Raw genomic sequence first — 15,325 nt, 5'->3', positions numbered from 1 at the left:
CCTTAAACTGCCCTAATTCTACTACTGCTGGCACCAATGTCAAGCATGAAGCATGAACTCACAATTTTGCTGTGCATATATCAACACTGGTGCTTCTATATAAGCAAACTTCAGGGACTGGAATGCTTGCATCCATTCCTCACTTCACTGAAGTGCATCTCTAGTTTAGTAAAATCCAATAATGGTGAGGTAATCTTGGAAAACAATCATTAATATGATGCAAACCTAAGTAAACTCTAGAATTCTTGTTTGGGCATGGGTTGAAACCAAACTAACAAGATCCTCAGAGATTTCTCCTTCACCCACAAAATGACCAAGAAACTTCACTTCCATGCACATGAGCACACAGTTTTCTGGTTTAAGTTTCAAGACTGCCTGTTTTCTATATGCTGGAATATAATTTTCAGGTTCTCAGCCAAAGACTCAAATATGCAACCAAACACTAAGATGTCAATGTCATACATCAGGGCCCGGCATGGCCAGGTGGTTAAGGCACTCGACTCGCAATCTGAGGGTCGCGGGTTCGAATCCCTGTCACACCAAACATGCTCGTCCTTTCAGCCGTGGGGGCGTTATAATGTGACGGTCAATCCCACTATTCGTTGGTAAAAGAGTAGCCCAAGAGTTGGCGGTGGGTGGTGATGACTAGCTGCCTTCCCTCTAGTCTTACACTGCTAAATTAGGGACGGCTAGCACAGATAGCCTTCGTGTAGCTTTGCGCGAAATTCAAAAACAAACAAAAATAAAAAACAAACAAGTCATACATCAGACACTTCTTCTATCACAGTCCCTTTAGTGTATGCTCCATTAACCTCTTGAAAGTGGTGGATGCATTACACAGGCCAAATAGCACGCTGTAAAACTTGTACAAGCCATCTCTTGTATTTAAATCAGTCTTAAGTCTTTTGCCATCATCCAGCTTGATTTATCAATATCTGGATGCCAAGTCTAATGTACTGAACTAACAGGCCCTTAAAATAAAAAAATACATACATTTATTTGTTCATGGTAATGGAAAGGTGCCAGTGCAAGTTACCACATTCACCCTTCTACAGTCAATACAGAACCTGGGCATATCTCCTTCCTTCTTCATGACCAAACAATCTCTGGAAGTTGTATGTGTGTGTGTGTGTGTGTTTTGTCATAGCAAAGCCACATCAGGCTATCTGCTGTGTCTACAAAAGGGAATCAAACCCCTTATTTTAGCATTATAAATCTGAATACTTATCACTGTCCCACCAGGGGACAAAGTTGTATGATTCTATCTTTAAAAATATGTTGTACTTCAGTACTGGCTACATCTCTTATGCTCCAAAAAAGCTGCATGGTGGCTGTTCAGTTGGATGTGCATCACATGTATCTATGTGATGTTGTGTGACTATTATTCAACCCAACTGGCCATCCAGTTCTGTAAATACAGTGGTACATTCCCCAACAAGTTAATGAGCATACTCAACTAGCGATCTCAAATGTGTTTGTAACTATGTATATAGTTTTGCATATGGTACAATGGATGCAACCCTACCATTTCCACTAGCATGAGTTACTTCCACTTTGCTTACCATGCATATAAACATCCCAGCACATAGATGGATAATCAATTGTCCATAATTGCAGGACAACACTGGGACTTCATCCTTCCTCAGATAAATCATGGTCTGAGCTAAAACTACCTGCACTCTAGACAGGAAACAATGCATTTCGTATATTGGATCTATCACTGTGTTACATGTCACCAATGCATTAGACCAACTTTGTGGTAAACCACAGAACACCACTTCTGTACACAGGAGTACATCTGTTCAATCCACTGATCCTGGGGTTAATCTTGTCAAAAATGGATAATTATACCATGGAACATTAGTTCACTAGTTGTATAAGCAAAACTAACTGATAAGCTCTACAGTACATCCATCCCAAGGTTACTGATGTCAGAATCATGGTTAGAAATGACTATCTTCATTCTGACTATCTTCTAGGCATAATTGGAGTATGACCTCTCCATTAACATCTAATTTATTTTAATTTGCCAGAAAAAAAATTGTGTTAACTGGTCCAAGTGGTGGTATTGCTCAGATCACATGATATATCTTGAGATGTAACAGTGTTCTGGCCATTCTTATGTCAACCAAGAACTCTATATCTCTTCCTCATACTTCAACAGGCACATAACAAGATCCAAACAGCCCCAAAAGGGTTGGGCTGGGCTGACTACCACACTATTTGGTGAAAGTTATTTACTGTATTCCCACAAGTTGGTTACTAGACCCAACTTGCTCCTCTAGTTTCCTGGAGCTGTAGCAGCAGTATTAACTGTTTTCTCTTGGCTTTTCTGCACCTGTTGCACCATTGGTTAAAACTAATAGCCTTGTCTACATTGCCACATGGTAAGGTATGAGCAGTTTGCTCAAAAATGACTCAATGTTCCACATGACAAGCAGATACTTTGCTCCTTTCTTCTAGGGTAATATCCTAGCAGAGGCATCAGTGGCATAAGTTGAGACATTGATATACAGACCACTGAAGGAATGGGATAACTTTAACCATTCACTGGCTACCAGTGTGACTGCATCACATGCTTGAGATGTATGTGTCACTGTAAAACTGGCAGCATAATGTAGATGGCTGGGTAGGATGGTCTTTTGAAGGTGAAGTCACTGCAGCTGCTGCTACAGGCTTCTTTCTTTCTTGCAAATGTTTTGATGTTACCACCTTGTACAGTATTGTGACAGAAACTATCTCAGTAAGACCTCTGACACCCATGAAATGCTGCATTGTGTGTACCTGCATTATTGACATGGGATGATTGCTTGTACTTCTATCTTCAGCTGCTCAAAAAGTACCAAAGTACCAAACTGACTTAAATCCAGCATTCCTTCACAAGAAATTTCATATTTATCCAGAGTGGTTAGCAATACCCATATGACTTGTAATTTTCATTTTAACATAGGTGAGGCTGTGTAACCTTAAAATATCATCTGATCTACCAATGAAGGACATTGCTGTTGATGTACTTGCACAACATGCAGTAATACCATTCAGGTAGCTATAAGTAAGTCAACTGAACAGGTTTTTTGAACATGTATTATTGCAACTTGCATATAAAAGATAAATTCAGAATAGATATTAAAATATTAACCACTTTGAAAACATATATTTTATATCAAAATTTTTTCACATACCTTGCCGATCAATTATGCCTCCTGAAAGAATTCTTGCTATTACAAGATTATCACCTTCACTTTTGACAGTAACACCCTATCAAAAAATAAATTCACAAGCAAACATGAGGTAACCTCAGCTAAATCACAACCTATATAGTGAACAGAATGTGCACATGTTTCTATGACCTAATGGAATTAAAACCTATAGAAATGAAGTGTTTCATAATTTTAGTACAAACATACTTTGTTTTTGCAATTTACTTACAAGAGGAAGAGCTTAAAAACAGTAAATAATTCATGTATGCTCAGTTATTGTGCATTAAAAACAATGTATGTGTACTTAATGCTTCATAATCATTTCATTAGGTACAATTTTTGAAATGACTTAATCAAATTTTATCCCAAACTATCATTTAATATCTTCAAAGATTTTGCAATATATATGCACTTGTTATTATCAATGAGAATATATTGTAATTAAAATCCCCATAAAGGGAAAGTTTACAAAGTTATAGAATATATATAGATCCTGGTATGAAAACTTTTAATTCTAGAGTCGAATTAGTCAGTGATAAAAAAATCATTTCTAAAATATGCTAATTCATGTATTTAAAAAAATCTTGGTTCTAGAATCTGCTAATTCAGTAATAACAAAAGACATTTCTGTATATTTTTTCAAAACACCTAATTCAATATTTAAATCAACTCATATTTATAAAATCTACTGTTTATGAAAAGAATGAAATTAATCCATTTATAGACATAGGTTTTCAAAAATGTTGAATCATTATTAAAACTCAAAAGTTTACTGCAAGTTCTGATATATTTTATCCAATCAATAAAATAAGAAATGATTAATTATGAAAATTAGTAACCTGTGCAAAAAACATAAAGGTGAATTTCAGTTCTCAAACTTGCTTATCCAATAGTACATAAATAATAATCTTTGTGGTCCAATGAAATTAGAAATAGGTTTAGATTTTGAAATCTACTTTCCACTAATAAGAAACATAATATTTGTTTTAGGACAGACAGTTGGCAATCTCTTCCTAACTAAGAAACCTTTTGCTTTATTGTTGTATATTTGCATGTTTTATTCAATGATTAATCATGTTCTGTTTATACCAGGCCAGAGAAGTATTCTCAGGTCTAGGAGACAGCCCAAAAACTCAAGAGCCAAGTGTGCCTAACTTAACTTCATTACTGTTTGTACCGGGAAGTGGGGGTTACGTATATTTATTTACTTTTACAGCAATGAGTGCATGCTCACATGTCACATGATATCAACAACCATTTGAGAGTATTGCCTGAACTAACTGCTTTTGGACCCGTCTGAGTCTAAACACATGCATTGCTTGGTTGAATTGAGAGAAAGAAGAAAAAACGGTGTGAAATTAGTAACATGTTGTGCAACCTCAGAGCTTCATTCCTGAAAAAATGTGAAGAAGAGCTGAATCCACCATTAAAATCCTGGAAACAAAGTTTTATTTAGGACTCAAAGAATTCAAAAATAGTTCCAGACTTCCAAGAGTCCAGAACTGTTCTAGATTCAAGTTCTATTTAGCACAGCCCTATGCATAAATAAAATGGGCGAAAATACTAGGGGCCACAATGAAATTTTAAGTCACCATGGCAACCTGGCATCCAGGATTTGTCAAGGCCTGGTTTACACATAACATTTATTAACAAAATAAATGAGCTTTGATTCTACCTGTTGATTATCTCATTATAATAAGACAAAATGACACCAAGTGATTCATAAGCAACATTATATTATTTCAAACTAATAGCATTAGCAGTTTACCACATAAAGCCCATTGAGAAATATTTTTCATGCTATTCATAACTTACCAATGGTTCATTCAGTTGCTTACTTATCCCAACCATGCGAATGGCCTCTCCTGTCATTCCATTAGCAGCTGGTGGAAGAAGAAATGGCAAGGTTTCAGCAGGAGCCTGTGCTTCAAAGCTTTTGGTGGCAATACTATCATGGGCTTCTATCAATGCCTGAAAATAAACAAAAAACAGATATAGAATACATATTTTGTATATCCTGTCATCAAGAAACAAATATATCTAACCTACAGAACTACAAAATAGTTTCAACTAAAAAATTAAAAAAATTAAAACCAAGTGCATGCAAACAAATGTTAGCTTTCATGTACACTATAAGTTGTAACTGGGATAGCTAACTTGATATAGAAATATAAATCTACCTCATAATTTGTAACAACTACTAATACTTGGTACTTTATTTATAATACTGCTCCCCAATGGCACAATGGTTATGTCTGCAGACTTACAACACTAGATACCGGGTTTCAATACCCGTGGTGGGCAGAGCACAGACAGCCTAACGTGTAGCTTTGTTCTTAATTAAAAACTAACAAACAATTTATAATACTATGTAATGAAAAAATCATGTTAACAAACAGGTTGTTTTGAGACTTTAATCTTGTTATTTTATTTATAAATCCTTATTGTGTTGATCATTTTACAGCTACTTACCAATCTGTTTTTACCCCAATGTTAAAATATGTTTATATTTGTCTATAACGTAATTTTATCCAGTGTAGCACTTTTGATGTTTTTATTTCTTAGTTTCAAATGTCTTGATATATTTTATAATTATGAACAAAAACTTTACCTTTTTTTATAATCAAATACAATCCTTCTTACTTCAATAAATGAGCCTTTCATGAATTAACTTTCTTCAATAGTTGTTCAATGTTTCTTTATAGCAGTGTCCTAATTTTTATATGAACTATATTATGGAGAACTGTTTCATTTAAAAACGATAACTATAGATCAGCATATTACCTGTATGTGTGGACTATGCAGAATGTCAGCCAACTCCTGAGCAGGCTTACTACCCAACTCTCTACATATACCACTGACAACATGTAAAAGATCAGTGTTTTCTGTTCCCATGGGCTCAGCAACTCCACCAGTTTCCTCCAATCTGTCCTGCATCTTCAGTATAAGAAAACAAACTTCTTGTTGGTCTTAATTAATTTTCATCTTATTTTTTTGTTTAGTATTTTCTTTATTCTTTTGTATCACTAAGCCTAATGTTTTCTCTAATCCTCCCTCTCTCTCCTACACCTTCTAAATTTACTGTTCAGTAAAAACTGTAAGGATTCAACTACATTTCTTATTTTATAAAACATTAATTTTATTCAGTTAACAAAAATTAACAATATTTTACTTTAATAAACAAAAAGAAACAACAATCATATATGTTAATCTTTCTCATAGTAAGATTTTTAATATAGAAACTACAAGATACATTCAACAAAAAATCCTAACCTCTTTTTCTTTTTAGCCACAGTATAACGGCTCAGTGTTTTTTTCAAGTACAAACTTTTAGCTTACATCTCCATCTCTTGACTGATTTGAGATCTAATTACAGCCATGGTTATTGATAATTCCCTTTTGTTTTGCATTGTATAAGTATCTAATGTAATACATAAATGTTAAAGATTATTTTAAGGGTGTTTAAATTGATAAAACAAATATAATGTACGAGTCTGGAACTTAATATTCAAAAGATTCAGGTTCCTGCCATCAGTTACGATAACTAGTATAAATCTGTTTTCAACTCACTTTTACAAGAGAACTCATAACTGGTGAGCTCATCAAGCCTTTCAGGAAGATCAAGTCAGTGTCTTGTACTCCACATCGGCCATTAAGACCTTCAATGTTATTCCTAACATGTTGAAAAGCCGCTGTCAGAAAAGAAAATAATAGAAGAAAAATGGTTTCAAATATTAACTAGCTTTTAAATTAAGAACACATTTTTATTATAAGTTCCAAACTTTATGATATTTTAAAGAGCACCAAAAGCACTTTAATTCAAAGATGTTTTACTACCACAGAATTGAACAGATTATAATGAAGAAACATATTCACTACTGTTCTGCCAAAAGTAGCAGGACACCCCTTAAAGACATAACACAGCTCACCCAACAAGATCCACAAGTTAGCATAAAAATAGAGACATGTCATAGAAGTAGAGTAGTAAAGTAAAAGTAACTGCCAGATTACAGGATAGTACTAATTAGTGAATATGAGATAAATTATAGATTACTGAAAGTGTAAAAAATCAATATGTATAATTGTTTAATAAAATATGATTTATTATACATGAGTCCATTTAGTGCAGTTGGAAACTTCACACTGTGGCATACAACAAAACTTCAAATTGGCAAAAATGCAGTTGAAACATAAATATAAAATTTTTAAGCTCAGATGTAAAGAAAGTGCCAAAAAGTCATAGATCCAACAAATTCACAAACAATGTAGTCTTAAATGAAAGGGCAACATTTTTGAACCTCATTGCTTAAATGAAAGGGCAACATTTTTGAACCTCATTGCTTAAATGAAAGGGCCGAAATACATACTGAACCCCAAGATTGCATTTTGCTTGGTACAGTCAGGTAAGCAATAAATTTTGATGATAAGTGATTAGTTTCTAAGAGTGCAAATAGCTACTTCATCTATTCTTTGTGTGATGGTTGAATAAGAAACTAGACACTAGAGGTACAAGGTGAACATTATTTCAACAGTAACTGTACTTGCCAATTGTGAACAATATCCATGCCTGATTTCAAAGAAATCATATTACTGTCTTAACCAGGCCTCTTCAGAGTTAATACATAGCCCCATAAAACATCTCTGGAATCATCTCTAGGGTTTAATTCAAAAGGATAAGCCATGGCTTTTGGCTGAGTGGCCACAGTTTTTTGTGTGTTTTTTAAAGAAAATGATTCAGATAGAAATTGTCTACTTCCTGACTGTAGCCCTTATGGATCAGTTGGCAGAGCACCAGTCTCAGAATGCCAGTGCAAGCTCTAGGTCCTGTGTTTAAGTCTTGGTCAGAATAGAATACTATTTCTATAAAAACTGTTGGTTAAAATTGAGCAAAACGTGCAGCTCGAGTGTTGTATAACTAATTTGCTGATTTGAAGCTCGAGGATGCGCTTTGTTCAAGTGGGTGAGGAAATATGTAATGATTAAAATATGGGTTGTATGCTGGGGCCTGTAGCCCCAATAAACTCACTTGAAAGAATGCCAGTTTCAAAGGAGGGGTTCAATGAGAACTCTCCCTATCCTCACACCCAAGACAAAAAAAGACAAATTATCATGGCCATATATATGTGTGTGTGTATGTATATATATATATATATATATGGTTTCTGTCTACCCTTTCTTTCAAGTTAAAACATACTTAATAGAAATATCTTGTCATAATTCACATGGGAAAATTTAAAACACTTTTTATTGCTGTCATTTTACTCACATTTGTTATAAACTATCCGAACAGCAGAGACTAAATAAACTGTATATTTACATTTCAGTAAAAGATACACAAAGGATATACCGTTTGCTAATATTTAAAATGAGCTAGAATAATATAGATATAAGTAAAGAACGTTTTTATTCTATTCAAATAGTATTCCTTACTAATGTGTCAATCCAAGCCCATCCTATTTCATCTATGTTTGTATGAAGGCACTTAAAATATAAATTCACAACTTGTGAGAAGCATATCTCAGACAAAACCAGTAGCAACTGGGCTTTTTCATGAGACATCAATGTAAGAGAAAGAAAAATACCTGTCCTTAAAATCAAGTGTAATCACTATCATGATTGTGTGTATGTGTCTACAGCCAAAATCACCACGCTGTGATATTCTTAAGTATTATATTTTGAAAGATATCATACATATAACACTGGGTAACAACAACAAAAAATTTCTCTGCTACTAGAAAAAATGCAACTGCAACTGTTTCTGAGATATTTGATGATTCTGATTCTAAAAATCATGTTGAAAATTACCGATCACCTATAATTTTCGAGTTATGATATTTATTCTTTTTCTTTAATAATTTTATTTATCCATTACAAATTGCATTTAAGAATGCTTTGATAAGTTTCTTTCATGTTCACAGCATGAACAATTGGAATCAATGGCTTGGTGTTCCCATTGTCTAAAAGTACAGTTTTCAAACTAACTTTAGATGAATCAATAAAAAGTCTCCATTCCTGAGGATGATGTTCAGTACCTAATTCTTTCATTAGTGCATCAACATTTGTACAGAAACACAAAATAAATTGAAACTCTTGTTCTTGGAGCTAATAAATTTCATTGCTGTAAACGAAAGCCAAGAAGTTCCCAATGCTGCTTTGATTGAGACAAGTCACGAGTCAGATCATTCAGCTCTTCTTTTGTCATCAGATGAGACAGTTTACATTGAGGTGCCCCGGGAATAGAATTACTAGATGAAGAGGATTAAGATGATTCATTGTCTTCTTCACATGCAGCACTGGAACACCATCCCCATGAGGTACTGGTTTCATTGCAGATGCAATATCTGGATATTTTATTTAATGTATTGTTTAGTTTTGCCTGAACATTCAGAAACATTAGTCATGCAAAAATAACAATCATATATATATTATCTTTGGGCTCACATCATATCATGGAAACTGCAAGTGGCACACTTATAACTTGTTCTCTTCATATCTAGCTACTGTGTCAAGAGAGATGTGCAAACTATACAACACACATGTGGAGCTCAATGTTTTTCTTGTTTACCAAATTAATGCTCAAAATAGTGGTAGTAGGCCACTTTTACCTTGTGTGTGATGTTTTTCTTTTGTGAAACTGAAATATACTTTCCACAAAGTTAGCAGAAACTGTTTGGGTAATTTTTCCACTTATTTGAATGGGAGGCAGCCAGCATTTCAGAATTCCAAATGATTTTTTTAAATATATAAAATAATTTATGTTTATAGAACTAGAGATTAAATGGTTTCAAAAAACAAAGTTTTGCAGAATCTAATTATATCGCGGGTATGATGCAAGGATGAAAATCAGCCTTTGTTTAGACTGAGCACAGAGCATGGTAAAGTGACCAACTAGTTGAGTGAGAAGCAACTGAGAGAGAGACATCTGACTCCACTTCTTTTATGCTCAGTCGAGAGACTTCTCGAATGTTCTAGCAAACTGAGCATGCAAGGGTTTAGTGATTGCTCCAGTAGAGCAGATGAGTGTAGAAATGAAGCAAAAGTGGTGTAATTTGCTAATTTCATATTTAGAACAAATAGCATATATGAACAATATACTTGGAATTTTACACCAGTACAATACATTCAATTTTTGAAGTCATCAAAAATGTATGCCTTTTACCAATTAAATTGTCCAAATTAACTTAATTTCACAGCATAAATCTATTGTACTGAGTTGATTGCATGGTATTTCACATAGTACTGATCAACTATTGATATTACAATAAATCAAAATCCAGAGGTGATGGACATATTCTGGTTACATTTTTGTAATCAGCACCATCAAATTACTCTGAATAACTTGTGTTTTCTCCAGCAGCACATACATGAAATCATTTCCTTGCTTTCCATTATATTTATTTATGTACATCTATATATATATATATACATGTGTGTGTGTGTGTGTAATAAATTCTAAAGAAATAATTTCTAATTGTTGCTCAAAAATCTCCCAGTTAATCAGAAATTTATATTTTCTGCAAAAATGAGAACTAGCTATATCTCTGGATACAAGCTGCACTAGTGATGTTACAATAACTTGCAACACTGTATTTCTATTTTCCAACCATTTTCACTTTAGGGGATTCAAAAACCTTGTATGGTTTTTCATGTTACTTGTTAGCAATTAAAGTTAAGAATCAAATCAATTAATTAAATCATTAAGCTGCTGGTATAAAACTCAAGTTAGAAACAAGCTAGCAATATACTGTTTTAAAGCAGCAGTAACTGTGTAAGTAAAACAGATGCTATAAAACAGTATGCATGATACTTAAGTTAATAATACTCAGGAAGGTAAGAATACTCCCAGATAATGATTTATAGAATTGTTGGTGTTAAGTACTACAACAACAAAAGGCACTAACAGAATAATATACAAAATAACTAACCATGATAATTATAGAAATAAAAACACTTTCAACTCCACAAAAATATATTTTCTGAAACCCCAAAGTTCCATAGACTAACACTAAAAATCTTTAATACCTCACAGCAAAAAATAACAGTAACAGAGCACAATCTACACTTTCATTGTAAATATTTATAACCAACAAAATGCACTGTGTATGTGACATAATTTTGGTAAGTTAACCAGTGTAATTAGTGTTGAGTTGATAAATAAGCCTTTTCAGTATTTTTCTGATGTCAAATGGAGACAAAAAGTTTGTTTTGCTGATTAAAGTTACAATGATTAGAAATATTATTAGGGAACCACATACATATGCACACGGCTATACACCTATTTGTAGAACACTAATTATATGAAATAATGTGAGCATGTGATATGTCACGTGACTGCCTGAGCTCTATAAACACAAATGCAATTTAATTAATGTAACTGTCAGGGCAGAGGATTCTTCTACAGTAGGTGTCTGTGACTTGTTGGGGATAAATTTGAACAATAAACGGACAGCACACAATCCACTTATTTTAAAATAATATATTTAAAACAAGTCAAACTATGTACAAAAATTCTTTACGCTATAGATATCACAGTTGTATTTCAAACTCTAAATACTTATATTTTCTTGTAAAAAGCCCACTTGGGCTGATTCAATTACTTTAGAATCAAATTGACAAGAAGACAAGCTATTTTTCTCTGTACTTATCACAATAGTATCAGTGAATAATTCACTTACATTAGCTCCTCCGTAGGTTACCACAATTGTATCCTGAACTTCAAATAATTGTCTCCTTTTCATCAATGTCCACACAGATGGGTTCAATTAAGTTAGAACACCCTTTCACAAGCCAAATTATTCTCCTTGTCTTTATTAAACTGTAAAACTCACTTTCAAATACCACCTGTTACAAGCTACGCACACTCACACACCTGCTAACTTCACATTTTCTTTCGCTAACTAATTTTTACTGACTGAACTGCACTTGACTTTTTCCTACTTCTTTAGTTCTTAACTTGTGCTCGCTTTGATTGCCTATATTTATACTTTGATCACTGAGGCCTTGAATTTTCTGTAAAGTATGTGAACGTTGCTGATTCAACAATACTCAGTTAAGGTAACCAGAAAAATAGCAAAGGTTCAAGTAATGTGACATCAACAATATTAGTAAAGCCTTGACAACAATGTAATTGCAAACACAATGGATGACTCTTACCGAATTACCTATGCAAACTTGTTATAACTATCACCTTTAAAATGATTAACTTTTAACTCTCTTGTTACGAAAACTAAACAATCATTAAATATTAACTCACAAAATAAATTAAATAATATTGCTTACACTAAACAGTCTTGTATATCCAAGAGTAACAAATGAAGATAATAGTACTTTATGAGAACCACGTGTGTCTGGGTATCCCTGATGCCCTTGGAGCTATTTCCTCCATTATCCAGGTAGTCAAACTGATGTCCAGGAGTAGTACTATTGCCTGATATCACAATAAACATTGTAAAAACTTTTGCAAAAGGCAGCAAGATCAATCTTAATCCACACATTTTGTCAAATGTCCCACAGACCCTTAGTTAAACATGGATATCAGCTTCCAAAACTATGTTTAACCAGGTTAAAGCCATAAACATCCTTCGAGATTGCATAGGGGAGTTGGCAAGTAAGAAATCTAATGATTTGCTATGACTACAGTTTCTTCAGCCATTTTTCTTATAAAAACAACCATTTTATTTCGAAGCATGGCTGGAAGCTTATGAGCTTCTAAGACTATGAGCCTATATTTTGTTAATGATGCTAGAAGATACATCCAATTTCATTATGTGAATTTATTAGGGTCAGAGTGTTCTCATCCACAATTATAGTCTTCATTTGTGGATTTGAACATTGATCCCGAATGACTTTGGGTGTGGTTCTGAAACACGTTTCTGTCTAAAACACTCTGTGTTAGAAGTTTTTCTGCTTCCAAAAGGTACACTGAGATGCTGTATTTTTTGCCTCCATATTGTTTAATATTCCTTTTATATGAATATGTTCTCTTGGAAATGCTATGATAAACTAATCTAGCCATAAGTCTGTCCATGAATTGTCAAATGTTCAAGAATATACCAAGATATAAATATATAGGTGCTAAATATGTTGCCCTTGACTCTAAGTACTAGCAATTGCGTATTAACAACTGATCATATAATGTGCAACTAACTGTAGGAAGAAAAATAAATAGGTATTACCAGTGGTGGTTTTGGTAAGTGCTACAGTTCTCAAGGCATCATTTATTAATTTCTATCTTTAAAAATTTTGGTTAGCATTCGCTTTACTTATTGATATCTAAATGTGTATGGATATAATGAACTACTATAGTTTTTGGCCAGCAGGCCAATATGTTTTTCAGCAGAATCCATACTTTGCTTCAAATAAATTATATAATTTATGTCTTTATATTCATTCATATAGTAAAGTATTTTTTCCCTGTAGCAACAAGGAAAATAATATGTTATTTTTCTTTTTTTGTACAAACTCAAATGTGTTTCAAATATTTGTTTTTGCTAGCATCTACCATATATTGTTGTCTGGTATATCAAACACAGCTGTTATACATCTGCCAGACACAGAGGTCTGACATGTACGTCAAACAGTTGTTAAATACCATACACAGGTGTTTAAGTAACACTATCTAATGAAAACAAGAACTGAACATTGAATAATTTATTTCCAAGCACAAAAAAAAATCAGTTGCGATTTGAATCATGTTTTTCATTATTTATATTAATACAGTTATCAATACACAAAACAAGAACATGTGCATGTATTTGCAATACTATAGGCCCGGCGTGGCCAGGCGGTTAGGGCGCTCGACTCGCAATCCACGAGTCCCTACTTGTAATAATATATACAAACTTTTCACTACCCGGATGCACATGTCATCCACATTACAGAGGGCCACACTAATATCAACGAGGGGTCTCACACCCTAGGGCAATCACATGGTTCGTCACCAGAGCAGATCACTGCTTCAATTCATAGCATTGTTCATGCTACGTTGATCTCCTTTAATTGAAAACACAAATGACGTCTTTGGCGACCCACCCAGTCCTGCAAATAACAAAGACTAAAGGCACTTAGCAGTTATTTTGACCGACATTTTATGTTAAGAATAAACCCTTAAACACACTGAAGCTACAAAATTTTTATAGGAGCTAAGGGTGTAGAAAGCCCATGATATGCCCATATATCACAATGTTCAATTCGAGTTTGCTGAACATAATTTATTAACATTAGCCAGACTCAAAAATGAAGAGGCTAATACGATGTTCCGATGGAATTAAAACATATTATTAAAAATATAAACCACCAAAAGTGAAACAAAACTGGCACGTGAACTAAAATATTTATAAATGAAGATAATTAACTTCCTGCATCAAAAGTAAGTAAATATTCAGCTCTATATAACAATGATGAATAAATATACAAAACAAAATCATTATGGATACATAATCGCGCCAAAAGAAACAAAAATATTATACCATTTGTTAGGGATGTATAATAGGTATGATTTTAGCCAGGAAGATCAAGTGGGTGGCAAGGATTGGGTACTAAATCCCATAACCTCCCAAACCCTACTACCGTTCACCGACCTAATAATATTAATAATGTAATAAAAAGGACGTTATTTATGAAGTCAAAGTGGAAATATTTATTGATAAAAAAAAACATTTAATTGATACACCAGCAAAACATCCAACTTTCACCCACGAACTACTATTTTCCTCTTAAAATTACACCCTTTTGTACTTTCTTAAGAAATGGTATATATACATATATACAAATATATATATCTTTTTGCTGTTGGCACAGATATCTTTCCTTATAATTTCAGTTTTGCTTTACATATATATCACGACACTTTTCCCTTTCAGGCCGACTTTTCTGTGATGCTGAACTAAAAAGGCAATAATCATAGCTGCTGTTTCTTGTTATATATATAAAAGTTGGAAATGAACTGACACAAGCTCTGGCTAGGAATGCTCTATCAGCACCATAACAGACTATCCAATCACAAACAAAGAATATCTCTCTCTTTTTTTTTTCTTACCATATGAAGGACAACTCAACAACACATCCATACCAAATTCCAGAAATAAGAAACACAAAATCTAAGTATTGTTACGTCTCCGTTTGTT

At 33.5% G+C, this 15,325-nt stretch overlaps 1 protein-coding gene across 3 annotated transcripts in view; it reads right to left on the bottom strand.

Annotated features, from left to right (window-relative positions):
- Window positions 1–15,325, bottom strand: part of LOC106460736 (MAGUK p55 subfamily member 6-like) — a 111,594-nt gene that overhangs the window by 49,449 nt on the left and 46,820 nt on the right. For all 3 annotated transcript variants that reach the window (XM_022387512.1, XM_022387511.1, XM_022387513.1), the window contains exons 2-5: window positions 6,771–6,892; window positions 5,985–6,137; window positions 5,016–5,171; window positions 3,183–3,258 (exon numbers count right to left, since the gene is read on the bottom strand). In XM_022387512.1, coding sequence (XP_022243220.1) covers window positions 3,183–3,258; window positions 5,016–5,171; window positions 5,985–6,137; window positions 6,771–6,892 — 507 coding nt within the window. The remainder of the gene's footprint in view (window positions 1–3,182; window positions 3,259–5,015; window positions 5,172–5,984; window positions 6,138–6,770; window positions 6,893–15,325) is intronic.

This window comes from Limulus polyphemus, unplaced genomic scaffold, assembly GCF_000517525.1.
Source record: "Limulus polyphemus unplaced genomic scaffold, Limulus_polyphemus-2.1.2 Scaffold826, whole genome shotgun sequence".
Classification (NCBI taxonomy): domain Eukaryota; kingdom Metazoa; phylum Arthropoda; class Merostomata; order Xiphosura; family Limulidae; genus Limulus; species Limulus polyphemus.
Note: the sequence above shows the minus strand (reverse complement) of the source record. Positions and strands in the feature narration are given on the sequence as shown.